Raw genomic sequence first — 15138 nt, 5'->3', positions numbered from 1 at the left:
GGGCAAGTCATCTGTTTCCCTGGAGAGTCCTGTTTGAAGATTCAGCAGCCAATTATGATCTGATGTTATACCTCATTCTGCTTCTCATCAGGAGTGGTGTATGACACACATGAGGTCAAGAAAATCCAAATTAATTTGGAGCCCTTACAAAATCCCTTGAGACTTCTAGCAATCTGGTAAAATGTCACTAAAACAGAGCTGGGGACCACTTTCATGCACGTGCTGCCTTTTTGACTCATTTATTAGTTACATCTGACCTACTTTCTAAAATGATCTGAGGTGGCTGGAGATTTTCTCAGTATGCTGCCAAGCTGAAAAGGGGGTTTGATAAAGCTTTTGGCAATGGTGTTATGACTTATAACATTTGTGAAGATGGCACCAACAAATGTCCTCTAGACCAGGAAACAAACACAACAAAATGTACTTTGAACATAACCAGAAATATTTACTGTGGAATAAGGAAGACTCTTCTGATAACAAAAGGACTGTAAGAATAGAATAGATGACATATACATAAGCATGCCCTGACAACTGAAAACACAAACGCTTTGACAGACCATTTCCTTTAAGATAAGAAGAAGCCTGGTGGCTCCATAGCAATATCAAAAGGTTGGGAAAGAGACAGAGGAGAAAGTCTCTGGGGTGGAGGTTAGAATACACACATACAGGTGAAAAGTTACTGAGCCAAAGACTGCTGGACCTGGGATTACAGCACAACAGTGTGCCAGCTGGCAAACAGGCAGGTGAGGAAACGCTGTGAATCATAAGCAAGGCTGCTAAGTGTAACCGGGTTGTAGCAGCAGCTTAACTTTTTGGGGCCAAAGAGTAGACATACTTAAACACCACTGAACACTAACATGGCAGAAAAAGAGCTCACTTTCTAAAGTTTAAATTATGTCTATTTAGTAAACATTGATTAAAAGACTTCTTCCAGGAAATTAAAAATGCTATTCTGTAAGCTCTTTATTTTTAAATATGGTACTCTTCTCTAAATCAAGTCCGAAAATATTTACCAGCAACACTGCTTCCACAGTTCCTTTTAACCGTAATTTCAGTATAGGATTCAGACATATGAAATGACCACTAAACTTTTTGGAGGACTAGGAAAATAAAACCCAAGAATATCACAAGTGACGATTCCTATTTATAAACTTTTTACTCTGTAATGATGGGTAACCCTGAATAAAACAGTGAGTCATACTAGGATTTCACCTCTTTTAGGATTTATCGTCACTATAGCCGCATTGCACTTGCCATGAATAGAGCACACATGGTCAACTTTTAAAATCTTTACAACTAAGATAATAATAAATGATAAAAATTGCTTTCACCTGAAAACACTACTGGGGAGAGGAGGGGAAGCCAGTAATTGGGCATAATGAAAAGAATCTGTTTTGGAAATTCTCCACTGTTCACAGACTCAAGTTAACAAGAAGGTACCCGATGGAGGCTCTACTGGAACACTAAGTAGTGACCTACAACAGCTAGGAAGCATTAAAGGTTTTTGATATCTCTGACCTAACAGCGTCACCAGATCAACCCCGGAGTCCAAGTCACTGTTTTCATGGTGTTTTACCTCTTCCGTCTACGTTATGTGACAACAGCAAGGCTCTTTCTTTATCTTGGTTCAGAAGGCCAGACGAATGCAGCGCCAAAGATTTCTTCCTCTTACGCTGACTGCAGAATCATACCAGCCGCAGCTGCTGCTGCTGATGGGGGAAGACTGCCTGCCTCTCTTCAGGCTACGTAAGAAGCAGTGTGTACTGGATTCAAAGATCACAAAGTATGGGCTGTGGAACTTTAGAAACTGTTCATAAAGTCGTCTTTTAGCCTGGTGGTAGAACTCACATTACTTGAGTTGCCAAACTGTAAAATTACTCTTGCAAGGAAATTTCCTGTATTGTGCTTTTAAGTTTGAAGATTTGTACCAAATGCCAACAGCCACCTAGCATCTCTACTGCTCTTGCCCTTGAACCGAGAAAGGCCAAGCAGAGACCAAGAAAAACACACGTACACACTACAATATTTCTTCTAATAAAACTTACCATTTGGCAGCTACATTTTCAACGCTATGGAAATGAATCTCCCTGCTTTTTCTAGTGATCTAATTTTAATTAAAAATGCTCTATATCAAGAGACTGATGCTCGATATAAAGGAAAAGTGACAAGTGAAGCGGAAATGAAGGGGTACTTCACACAGATTTTTGGAGGTAAGTTCTTTCAAAATATTAAACAGTGATAAGATTTTTATTTCCAATTGTTCCCGGTGTGGTGATCTGCTGTTGCTGTTAAGCTGGTTACAGGGTGTCTATGCCTTAAGGTCCCCTCTCTTCTCACATCAAACTTTATTCTGTCCTTAGACAAGTGTGTGATGGTGGTTTTAGCCAAAAGAGAAGTGATTATTCTACTCTGTGTGCATGTTAGACCTGATATCTCATAATTAATTCAGAAGTATATATACATATATATACAACAAATTCCAGGTTACCATGTTAACCCTGGAAGATACCCACAGAAATGAAAATGAAAGTACCCGACACTGATCTTGGGGGAAAGCACCTTCTAAGAGAAACATACTTAGTGAGGTTTTGTTGTTTGTAGCCAGTGCTCATCAAATGCTTGAAGGAATAGTGGATAATATGAAGCACGATTTCCTTTCTATGGAGGTAAGTGTTCCTGTGGTAAGATCAGAAATGTGAAGATCTTATAGTTACTTTTTCAGAGGCCCGTTGCTATATGGATGACTACTTTAGTACCACTTACTGAACTGGAGAAAACATTCTTCTCAGCATTCTTTTTAGATGAGATAGAAGAGATTTTAAAACTACTGACCCAATTATTTCATTGAATCCATTTACTCCTAAGTTTTGTTACACTGTTTTTTTCCAGGAAATTGTCTATATAATCCAAATTTTAAACTTCTGTGCAAAAAGTTCTTTACAGTGGTTTTTTATTCTCTATCCTTAGTTGCTGTATTATATATATATAGTATATGTTATTCCTAATATTGCCATTTATGTCTCTCCTCTTTTTCCTGTTGGATCAATCAGGTCATAGGGGAAAGCTTTTGTTTTGTTGATCTGCTCTATTGCTAATATTAATAGATAGATAGATCATATTGCTAATATGATCTATCTGCTCATATTCCTACCTATGTATAATTTTAATAAAAATTCTATACATACTTGAAAATACTGCAAATTCTTGAACTGCTAGAAGCAGGGTTTTTTCCTTTGTCCATTAAACCAAGTCTAACTGTGTTGTTTAAATATCCCATAACCTTAGTAAATTATCTGCCTTATCTGTCAATTACTGAGGTGGTCTGTTTATATTTCCCACTATAATTATGGATTTTAAACATTTGATGTGTAATGCTGATAAATACAAGGTATGTATCAGTTTAGAACTGTTTTTTTCTTGTAGGCAATTTACTTCTTTTGTCATTATGGGATAACTTTTATTCCTGATGTTTCCTACCTCAGATTCTATGACATGTGATTAACACAGCTACATCAGTCTTGTTTGGCTAATAGTTACCTGACATATATCATCCTATTCTTTTACTTTCAACTTTTCCTGGCTTTGGAGTTTTACGCTTTTTGAAAACAGCATTACTGGCAAATTCTGTATCTATCCGATCTCAGAATCTCTTTTAACTGTCAAGTATGGTTCACTTAACATTTGTTTCAGTTACTGGTTTATTTGTTTCTGCCATTTTATTAGAACTGGGCTATTCCCCATAGTTTCTATTTACTTTTCTCCCATCTCAAACTGTACTGGTTTAAAATTAAGACACCCTATTTCTGTTCTGCAGTGATTACCCTGAATCTTTTGATCAAAACATAGCTTGACTTACAAGTCTATTGGTCATCAATTTATCTACCCTCACCTCAGTCTTTGTAATTTTTTGATTTGGAAAGTTTTTATCTTATATTGCTGTCTGGTATTTTTGCTTTACCTTTTTAATACCTCTACTCAAGCTAGGCATTTTATTTTTTTATACAGTCAATGCTTATTTTGTTTTACTGTTGCTTAGACCTAATTACTTCTGTATTCAATTTTCTTCTTTCTGAACTATAGCCTTTACAGCTGCACTGGTAAAAATAAATTAACTAAACTAAATTAAGAACTTATAGTTAAAAACATAGTTGTACTAGGCACATTTCAAGGGTTCAATAGCTACCATACAGTACTGCTTTGGAAGCACATATGACAAAGGTCTGCTGGAGTTAACTTCTGTTTTTGTTGAAAAATGTCTTAGTTTGCTCTCTTGAATTACTAAATTGATGGTTAATTGTATTTTTTTTCCTTTAGTACTTGAAAATAAAATTCCTTTGTTTTCTAAACTCAGTAGCTGCAATCAAATATGCTGTCAGTCTAACTGACGCTCTTCCTAAATAACAGATCTCAACAGTTTGGCTGTTTACATCTTTGCCTTTGATCCAGGTCTCTATTTATTTTGCCATGTGTCCAAGTCTGTATTTATTTCTATTTATTTTGCTTGAGGCCTTATTTTATTGCCTAAATCCGAGACTTATGTCTTTCATGGATTCTGGAAAATTCTGAGTTATAATCTCCTCAAATATTCCCTCTTAAAAACAAAAATTCGCCCTCTACATATTTTATCATTCTGAAATTCTTCTCTGTCATATGTTAAACTTTCTAAGACTTTCCAACCCTTTGCTCTCTGTCAAAGTTTCCATTTTTCCCCTTTCTGGACTGCATCCTGGATAATTTCCTCAGATGTCTCTTCCAGGTACCCAATTCTCTTTTCAGTCTTTATAATTAAATGTTAAATCAGGTAGAGAGTTTACCTCAACAACTAAAATTTTAATTTCTTAAAGTTTTACTTAGCTATTTTTCAAATCTACCTGTCACTTTATTTTATAATCTACATCTGATATTCTTATCCATTAAAGTCTCTAACTGATCATATCATTAACCAAAATTTCTGGGAAGGGCTGGCTGTTTGTTTTACCATATGCTTTACCGACTGTGAATTATGTCTTTGTATTTATTGTAATTTTTGGACCCTGGGGCTTACCAGTAAGATCCTGGGGCAATTTTGATTAAGAATATTCTCTCCAAAAAAGTTTTGCATTTGCTTTTGCCAAGTGTTCTAGAGTATTCAACAGGTGAGAATCAATTTTATGTTAATTTTTTGGCCTGGGTAAGAAATTACACCAAATGAATATTATAACTTGAACCTCAAATCTGAAATATGAGAGGCCTCTGGCTATAATTTTTAGGGGGGAAATCTTCCCTCTAGTTCATAGCACAGACTGAAGTAGATAAGCTTGCCTGTCATCTCCCTAGGTTGATAGGCTGATATCTTCCTAATTTACTAATATACAACTCATTAGGGGACCTGGATAATAAAGTCTTTAAGATCTTTCACTAATAAGACCACTTGGTTTAAGTCCAAGACAGAGACACAGTCTATAATATTTTAATTTGTAAGTGCCTGATAACTTACCTTTACATATATGACGCTTTCTTAAGACAAGCAGGTCAGATCAGTGGTTTAAGTGATTTACCCAGTTACAGTTGGGAAAATGGCAAAGCCTAGAATAGAATTCTTTTCTGCAAATTAAATTCTACTGCAAAGAGTGTTACCATGGCAAACCCACCCTCAGGGATATCTTCTGCAGCCCTTGCATCTAGAAATCATTTGTAAATTTTAAAAAGAAATGATTAAATGAGAGGCATACAAATCTAAAGGTGCCCAAGTATGTTTCTGCATGGATCTATGCTTCAGAACTCTGGTGTCCAATATGGTAGCCACTAGTCTTATATGGCTATTTAAATGCAAACTGATTAAACTTTACAAATCTGTTTTTTCTTGGCTGCACCAGCCACATTTTAAGTGTCCCACAGTCACATGTGGCTGACCAGTGACTGCTATACGGGACAGTATCAATAGAGAGCATTTCCATCATCACAGAGTCCACAGGACAGCACTGCTCTAGAGAGTGGACTGATGAAATAAGTTATTTTACTGTTGTAGCAAAGTAGAAAGAACATTTGTTTTGAAGCTCAAGAGAGACCTAGATTTGACTTCTGCCTGTTACTTATAAACTTTGTTGACTCTTGAGCAAGTTTCTTAACTTCTCTGGGACTCTTGTTTCCTCATCTGTAAGTGGGGAATCAGAAATCAGGTGCTGGGAATATAATTTTCACTTAGTAAGTACAGAATCTGCAGTCTCCTCAACCCTTATTGGGGTCTTATGGCTGGCAAAAGGTATAAAAATAAACTGTTTCCAAAAGGTGCAAGAGAATCACCAAACCTAAACTTCTGGCAGGTGCAAGCATTTCCTTTCTAAGCTTTTACCTTTCTCTTGGGATGGTGAGGTGGGGTGTTAAAGAAAAACTAGGGAATTCCTGGCAATCCAGGGGTTAGGACCCTGTGATCTCACTGCTGTGGGTCTGAATTTCATCCTTGACCGGAGAACTAAGATCCTACAAGCCACTCAGTGCATGCCCCCCTACCCCCCAAAAAAGTTAGAACTGGAAAAAGTTATAGCTCAATATTCTGTCAACTCTAAAAATTCATTTAAGAGAAAGAGGCTGGATCTGAGGGTATAGCTGGAATACAATGGGTCAGGTGTCTTGGTGGTATTTCCCACGAGAAAATGACAGAAAACAGCTACAGAAGCATGTATAATTACCTGTATACACATCAGACACTAATTAACTTTTTATTTAAAGATCAAATCCCTAAACAATTCAGTAGCTTGCTGACCTGACAAAACTATTTGTCAGGTCTAAGACTAGGGAGACAAAACATACTCCGCAGAACTCTCAGAATCACTTTATGCTGCCCTGTCACTTCTCCCCAGTACAAAAAGGCCTCTAAATACTTTCCCCAAGTTCTTCTTCTAGATTATTTCTCATATATCCACAGTATTGTTCTTGACCTTTTCAGGCTTTTCTCTGGCTTAAAACCAAACTGATGTGCTCTTGAATATCTAATTAGCAATACCAGAAACTGTTAGGCCCTTAAGAAATAATTCAGTGCCTCAATTAACGGAGAAGCGGAATGATCTAGGTTAAATGACTCTTATGTTTAACTAAGGAAACCTTTGTTTCAACCTTCTGTTGAAAATCTTTCTACAATAAATATCATTAGTGCACTGTCCCCCTCAAGAATATTCTAATTAACATAAGAAACACTTCTGATGGTTTAAGGTCTTATCATTACAGCAAATCAATCTATGACACTATAGTGTGGTAAAACTTATAGTATTGATCCCAAGTAACACATGAGAAATTTGCTAGATTTTCACAAAATAAAACATTAGCCTTTTCCCTTTACAATTTGCCTTCATTTCTTCCATACATGGACTATAGAAATATTTAGATATTTTAGGCTCTGATTGGTTACATTTTGGTTAATCAACACACTAGAAATGAACTACACTCCAATAAAAATTGATATAAAAAACTTTTTGGTTAATCATGGTTCATTTTTATTTGTGTTATCTTGCACTTCAACTTCATAGGTAACTTTACTTGTTCAATACAACTCATTTCAGGCTTATGCTAAATGGTAATTAAGTCCATGGGCCTCTGATAATTTCCCCTACTGACTACTTTACTCGGAGAGGGCAATGGCATCCCATTCCAGTACTCTTGCCTGGAAAATCCCATGGACGGAGGAGCCTGGTAGGCTGCAGTCCCCAGGCTCCCTAAGAGTCAGACACGACTGAGTAACTTCACTTTCACTTTTCACTTTCATGCACTGGAGAAGGAAATGGCAACCCACTGCAGTGTTCTTGCCTGGAGAATCCCAGGGATGGGGGAGCCTGGTGGGCTGCCGTCTATGGGGTTGCACAGGGTCAGACATGACTGAAGCGACTTGGCGGCAGCAGCAGCAGACTACTTTACTAATCAAACTTATATTAGAGGCAACAGCTAGATTAAGTTTTCAGGTAATAAAAACAGAATTAACCCAATTTTCCTTAAATAAAAAATTGGATCTGCACTGCTTTGCAGACTTTCCCCTTTAACAGAATAGTCAGCATAAAAAAACAGCTATTTGAAGTAATTCTTACTGTTAATAATAGTTTAAATAAATCCATCCATTCAAACTAAGAGAGAGAATTATCTGGACAAATTGTTTACTAAAAATTCAAGAGATAGATTTTATTTTGCTTAAAAGTGAGCTAGGGAGAAGAATTTGGGGCTTTTAGTTTCAACAAAGATTTGTCACTTCTCATTCAGGGAATGAAAAGATGCATACTTTCTAGGAGTTTTTTTTTAAACATGTTCTATTGAAGACATTCCCCCAATACTAGTTACCTCGCACTCAAGTGAAATTCATACTTTTAGGTTTTAAGTTAGAAGCCAAGCCTCTCCAGCAGCCTCCTCAGATGATGGCTGCAGCACAGTCCCCTTACCAGAATAACCAGGGCTGACATTCCTACCAGCAAAGCCAGACAAATTGTCTGTCTTCTGTTCCCAAACACTCATATCTCCAATCCCATGTTGAAATACAAGAACCAGGTGTACTTTTTAGTATTTATTTCTTAAAAAGGCCACTCTGGCTTTGCTGACTATACCCAACCATTTTTCGTGTCTTAAAATGCCTGAAAGGACCCTGGACTAGGAAGCAGCAAAAAGGGTTACAATCCTCTCTCTCCAACCGAGCAGCGGCCGCTCACCTGAGTCTCAGCTGACTTAATGGCCTGTCTACCCTAAAAGTTATTATACTATTGATGTTAAAGTACAATAGCTCTTGGCCCTGCACTTGTACCCAACACTCAACTAAATAAACAGACTGAAAAATACCACAATCAGGGCAAAGACAGTCCTTTTTTTGTGCACAGAAATAGTAGTATCTGTCTTTAAGTTCTTTTGCTCAGTGGCATCAGTTCAGTTCAGTTCAGTCGCTCAGTCATGTGAGACTCTTTGCAACCCCATGAATCGTAGCATGCCAGGCATGGGCAGCCAATGACACATATTACAACAAAAACAAAGGGTGAAATTTATTTTCATAGAACAAACAGTAGAAATATAATGTAATATAATTATATAGAATAATATAGTTAACTATTACTAAAATAATAAGTTACTGTATACAAAGAGTGTTTCAATTTTAGAAGTTCAATTCAAAAGCTCTGATCTTAGCAAGAGACTCACTTATGACCAAGCGTATAGACCATAGTTTTTATTGTACCCTGAATTTCCAAGAATACTGTGCTGACAGAAACTAAAGTCACTCAATTAAGCAGCAAACACATGAACTATAATTAACAGATAGATACTCACAACTTGCATTTCTATACAGAAGAAATGGTTCGTGGAGCTGAAATTCCAAATCTTTATTTACTGGTTCAACTAGATTGTGCATATTCAGTCGATTCACAATGGTGAAACCATGGTAAGGTGAAGCTGACCTTAGATTTAATAGAAGAAAAAAAAAAGTAGTCATTAAATTTGCCGAAATATTATCTACTTTTTAGTTCCATTTTAAAGAATGAATGGAATATTGCATTATATAATATTATTAGCACTCAAAATCATAAACAAAAAATTTAAGTCAGATCATACCCCTCCCCATCTCAGGAGCTTTCAAGGACTGTCCCTCAGAATAAAGGCCAAGGTCTTAACTAAGGCCACCCACCCAAGGCCTTAAGTGATATGTGCCCCCTTGACTTCAACGCCTGTGCCTCTTCCCTGTTCTTCCTGCTCCAGCCACACTGGACTCCTTACCATTCTTCCTATAGGTATGTTTCTACCTAAAGACCTCTGTCTGGGCTACTTGCCCAGAATCTACAGTTATCTCATTTCCCACAAGCCTCTGTTCAAATGTCCCATTCTCACTGAGGCCTGCTACAGAACTACCCTTTTCAATGCTACCAAGCTCAATACCTCTAACCCTTCTCTCTTTTTCCACACCACGATTTTTTGTGTTTACCATCCTTCTCCACTAAACTGTACCATGCAAATAGGATTCTTCTTTTTTTCAGGTAAGTACCAAGAGAGCCATATAGTAGATATTTAGTGAATATACGCTCAATAAAAATATCATTTATTTTAAATATGGTACAGGACTGGTTACAATAATTATTGCCCACCATCACAATGATTTTGCTTATATCAAATGGGAGAACTATGGAGAGACTTGAGCTAGTAAGAAAATGTTTTGAATCCTACAAGAAACATCTTGGTTCCCATGTCAGGGTGATCCAGCACATGATCCTTCAGGTACTTCTCACTTGTATACGGAATATTTCTGTGTTAATGGGAGAGGTTTTAGAACTCTATTCTCCAGATTAGGAAACAAGCTTAGGATGATTCAGGCCTGCACCCTAAGTCACACAAATAATAACCAGGATTCAGCTTTTAGGTTTTCTGATTCCAAATCTATGCTTCTTCTATGCTAAGGTCTCTCCAAAGGGACATTCTGACATCTGGTATATATTTATCCATTTCATCCATAACATGTTCCCACATTTCCCAAACAGAGTCTCACTGGTCTCCTTTTATTGGAATCAATACAAGTGGAAGCTTCCATAAATTTTATTAAATCAAGTCAGTCACTAAACTAAATTTCATTTTCTGTAATTTGGTGAATCCACGCTGTTACAATAAGGCCAGGAAAGTGCTTCCCAAGTACCAAGGTTCTAATAATAGTTGAAGAGCTTCTAGAGATTTATATTGGTAATGAATATTACCAGGTAAAAGTCTTTTTTTTTTTTAAAAGGAGAAAGATGAGTAACAGGGAACAAAATGTCAAAAAGAAAGAGTAACATTAAATCACTTAAAAGGAAGAAAAAAATCAGTGTTTTTTAGACAAGATCTCAAAGGTGCACAACACAATTTAGAAGAATATCTGACAAATTCTTGTTGCAATCCATAAATAATTTACCACACACACACACACACACACGAAAAGAACCAGTATGTTCTTTTCGTGTGTGTATGTGTATCAGTAATCCTGCTGAGTTTCCTAAGCTTTAGAAACCAAGAAAAGGCATCTATCTCAATCAGAGCGAGAGTTAAGAGGGATCCAGGAAAACAAGAAACTCCAATGACTAACATATCTCTGTTTTCCTAATATGGGGGAAGGAGAAAGGCATCTGCTTTAGATTCATTCATTACTACAAAATGTTTTCTATTTTGCTAGGTTCCTAAATAAGTTCTGTTTGATTCTGAATCACAGGAACTGTCAAAGAAGGGACATTACTTGGTTAAGATTTCACAGCAAGGGATGGATGAATACTTGGAAGGGTCAAGCAGGAAGGTTCCAAACACAAATTACAATAGGGCTGAATCACTCTACATGACATTGTTCACCATCAAATTAAAAAAAAATAATACTTTTTTAAAAAGCTTACCTTCGATATACAAATAAGGTCCCTTCTATATCAGTCTTCTCCTGTAACAGACAATGAGTCAATTAGTTTTTCCCCCCATAATCTAACCACAAGTTGTCACAGTGGAAAAGTACTTCACATTTAAGATCAACTTATTTATTTTAAAATTAATTAATTAATTAATGCATGTTAATTGATATGCAATGTTCTATCCAGCAACATGCCTATATCTACAGTAACTTTTCTTTTTTAAAATGTAAAGGAGAAAAATATCTAGAATTAGCTTTCATTTTTTAAAACTAAAATGTTTTAGCCAAATTTCTTAATTTTAAAGTCAACGTCCATATACAGTCATTACTTCACCTTTAAAGTTTATCAGTTAGTAGGAAAAAAAAAAGAAATTTTATCTTACAGGACACTGTTTCATCACTTGGGAGATTCTGGCATATTTTCACGAGCAGCAAATTTTGTGATTAGTTAAGAACTACTGTCAAACACAATGAGTTTGTTATTCTTAGAACTTTGTTGAAGAATCACGAATACTGAAATTATACTTAGTATAATTTGTATAGTTCTTACAAATAATTTTAAACTTTTTTTTAGCTTAAAGTAAACGTTTGATTAAGAAAGTACAATTCATCATCTTTCATTTGCTGTGACAAGAGTGTATTTAGGTTTTAAATAGTTACAATGTTTTAAAAAAAAAAAAAAGAAAAAAAATTAGTCTACAGTTCACAGTCCAGATAGGATCTAAATAGTTTAATGCAATCAGCTAACTATTAGTAAACTTAAATGTTAGTCATATAGAATTGAATTTGGTGGGATGAAAAAAAGAACTTTAAAAGATATTTACCATCTTGATTTCTAACTTAAACATCATCATGGAATTTTTCCTTATGTATTTCTTGCCTTTCAAACTTTATTAATATAAGAAATTGGTAATCACTTGCTTCACAATGAAAGAAAACTTACCCAAATAAACAATTGTGTAAAGTTACAAATCACTGCCATGATACAAATGAATAATAGCAGTTTAGTTTTCAATTCAGGTTATTTCAGCTTGTATTTCATTCAGCTTGTATTTAAAGAAGAATGGCACAATTAAAATTCCAAAATATTGGAAGTCTGTGACAAACTAGAAATAAAAGCTTGTCAGTAATAAGCTCATGCCCCAAATATTCACCATCTGTCTGCAATCCACACTCCAAAAATGTTATGTACAGCAAGAAAAGAACAATGGTCCAAACAATTTAAACTAAAGTAATATCTAGTAAAACAGTCACACTTAAAAAAAAAAAATCTATAATTTTGTTCTATGTGGCTTGCCATACCTCCTTCTATTCCAGGGGGTGAAGGAAAGACGATACAAAGTAAAGCAATATGACTTTGAAAACTCTCCGCATCTGATTTAACTGTTTATAAATGTGAAATGATTTTTCACAAAATTAATGATTAAATATAACCCATGTATCTGCATTATGTTGCAAAGGATATATTATAATAATCTTTCCATTTTGTTAGTACAAGGACTTCAATTCTTATTGAAACGTGAATGTGAATCATTAATTCAATCCAACAAACATTTACAGATTATTTTTTAAATAAAGCCTATATAGCTAAATGAGTTAATCAAGAAGATTTATATTTTTAAGGGAAATGATGTTACGTTTATTTATTTATATTTTATTTAGCCACTTGGGTGGCTTGTTAGATCTTAGTTCCCCGACCAAGGATGGAACTCTGCAGTAGAAGCGGGGAGTCCTAACCACTGGACAACCAGGGAAGTCTCGAAATTCTGACATGTAAACAACCACCGAAGCTTCAAACCGGCTAACAAATCAGTGAACTAACTGAATGTAACTTTTCGCAACCTCTCTCGTGCAAAAAAGGCAAAAAGTCTGATGCGAGCATTCAGAGGTGACATCACCAGCAGCATACCTGAAACAAACACGAGGTCTCTTATCCAAAGGTTTCAAGGTAACAAAATTAACAAGCAAGCCCTTTTCCTAAGTGCCTTGAAATCTTTTCCAAACTCTGGAAACACAGTGTAGTTTGATAAATGCGGGACTTATCCCCACCCTCTCGCCTTTCCAAGAACTGAAACTAATTGGATTTCAAGCTTTAAATCCTAATAACCTCTGCGAAGGGGGTTCTGATTTATCTGTTGGGGGGAGAGGGGTGTTTACTTTATAGATTATGTATATATAATTTATCTAACAACTCTCAAAGCTTCAGACAATCTTACAGGCGTCGTTCTGACTCCATCGGTCTCATATCCTCCAACACACCTGCAAAGAAGGCAGGTCGCCCACATCCTCGAACTGGACCCCTGGAGACTAACCCTTCTTCAACCCTCCCCTCTATCAGCTTTCCCCCCGGATGTTTGGACCTACTTCCCTCTCTCCTCTCACCCAATCCCCAGCGGCGCCGACACCTCTCAGGCGCCGGCCAGGCTCTCCTCCAGTCCCTGGCCTCGCCTCCGCCACCCTGGCCTCCCGCATCGCCCCCTACCCAGCTCGGTCGGCGCGGCCCCTTTAAGAAGCGGCGGCTGGGAGAGCAACTTCAGCGGCCTGGCTGTACTCACCCACTGGTTGGCCTTGGGGCAGAAGGTGTACAGTGCGACCTGGCCCGTGAGGTCTGCGATGCTGGTGATGTAGGGGGCGTGTTGCTTCAGGGCCGCTAAGCTCATCTCTTGCCCAGCTCGACTCAGCGACTCCATCTTGAATTCCGGAGCCGAGCCCCTCTGGCGGGGCGGAGTCGAGGACAGGAAGGTGCCATGGAGGCAAAGTTCCCCCAGCTGCGTCAGCGCCCTCAATTTCCGCCTATCCATCGGGCCTCGCGGCCGGGCGGTACGGCAGCTATTATGCTCCGCTGAACCCACGCCCGGGGCGCCGGGTTCCGGTGTCGTCAGGTCCCAGTGGACTGAAGGTGTGAGGTGGCGTCCGCCGCCGCGTGGCGGAGCAAAAAGGCCTGGGCGCTGGTTCTTCTTTTCCGCGGGCTGAAAGGTACCGGCGCTCGGAACAAGGCTGCTCTGGAGATTTCTCACCGTTCCTGCCGTATTAGTTTCCTGCGGCCGCAGACTGGAAACCTAGCTGCGTCAAGGCAGGGCTCCACCGGCGATTTAGAAAACAGAAAAGCGGGGAGAAACGGGTTGGGGGTGGGGGAACCTCGGAAAGTACCCCAGATCTCAGATCTATTAGTGTTTTTATAAAGGAAGTTTTTGAAAAAGCCAAACTAGCCCGTCTGTAACTACACGGAAATGTCTTTTGTTGTCAACTTACTTTCTTCCTCTGAATCCCACGAAAATCTTTATCCAGTTTTGGAAAGAACCCGTGAAAACTTGTTTGCCGTGCATCGTTTAAAGCTTTAAAACGGTAACTCATCCTTTTAGCAAACATCTGCTTAATATTTTAAGACGTTTTAAAAGAGCCAGTTACTAGCTAAAGAGTAAAACAAGGCGTGGAAGATAAAGGGAACTCTGCGCCCACTCCCCCGCCCCCTCCCCCGGTTTGTTATAAAAAACCTTTTTTTATACTGAAAAGATAACCGAGAGGTGTCTGTGGCGGCCCAGTGGTTTACTCCACCCTTCCAGTGCACGGGGTGTAGGTTGAATTTTTTTTGCCTGAAAAAAACTATTGACTGTAATAGTTGTATTGTTTATGATTTTACATCCCGAGGTCGTTAACGGAAAGATACTTCATGTTTTTACATTCTTGGCAGAATCACGTTACATGTACAAATGCAGACAAGGAAACATATTCATTTACTGTTTCTTTAGCAAGTATTTTTGTTAGTTGCTCAGCCGTGTCTGACTCTT

General features: G+C 37.7%; 1 protein-coding gene across 1 annotated transcript in view; it reads right to left on the bottom strand.

Moving 5' to 3' along the window:
- The window catches only part of DCP1A (decapping mRNA 1A), a 44189-nt gene extending 29351 nt beyond the window's left edge, over positions 1-14838 (bottom strand). The window contains exons 1-3 of the mRNA XM_010851682.1: positions 13906-14838; positions 11343-11383; positions 9271-9398 (exon numbers count right to left, since the gene is read on the bottom strand). Coding sequence (XP_010849984.1) covers positions 9271-9398; positions 11343-11383; positions 13906-14151 — 415 coding nt within the window. The 5' untranslated portion in view covers positions 14152-14838. The remainder of the gene's footprint in view (positions 1-9270; positions 9399-11342; positions 11384-13905) is intronic.
- Between the last annotated feature and the right edge of the window lie 300 nt (positions 14839-15138).

This window comes from Bison bison, unplaced genomic scaffold (genome assembly GCF_000754665.1).
Source record: "Bison bison bison isolate TAMUID 2011002044 unplaced genomic scaffold, Bison_UMD1.0 scf7180017864304, whole genome shotgun sequence".
Classification (NCBI taxonomy): Eukaryota; Metazoa; Chordata; class Mammalia; order Artiodactyla; family Bovidae; genus Bison; species Bison bison.
Note: the sequence above shows the minus strand (reverse complement) of the source record. Positions and strands in the feature narration are given on the sequence as shown.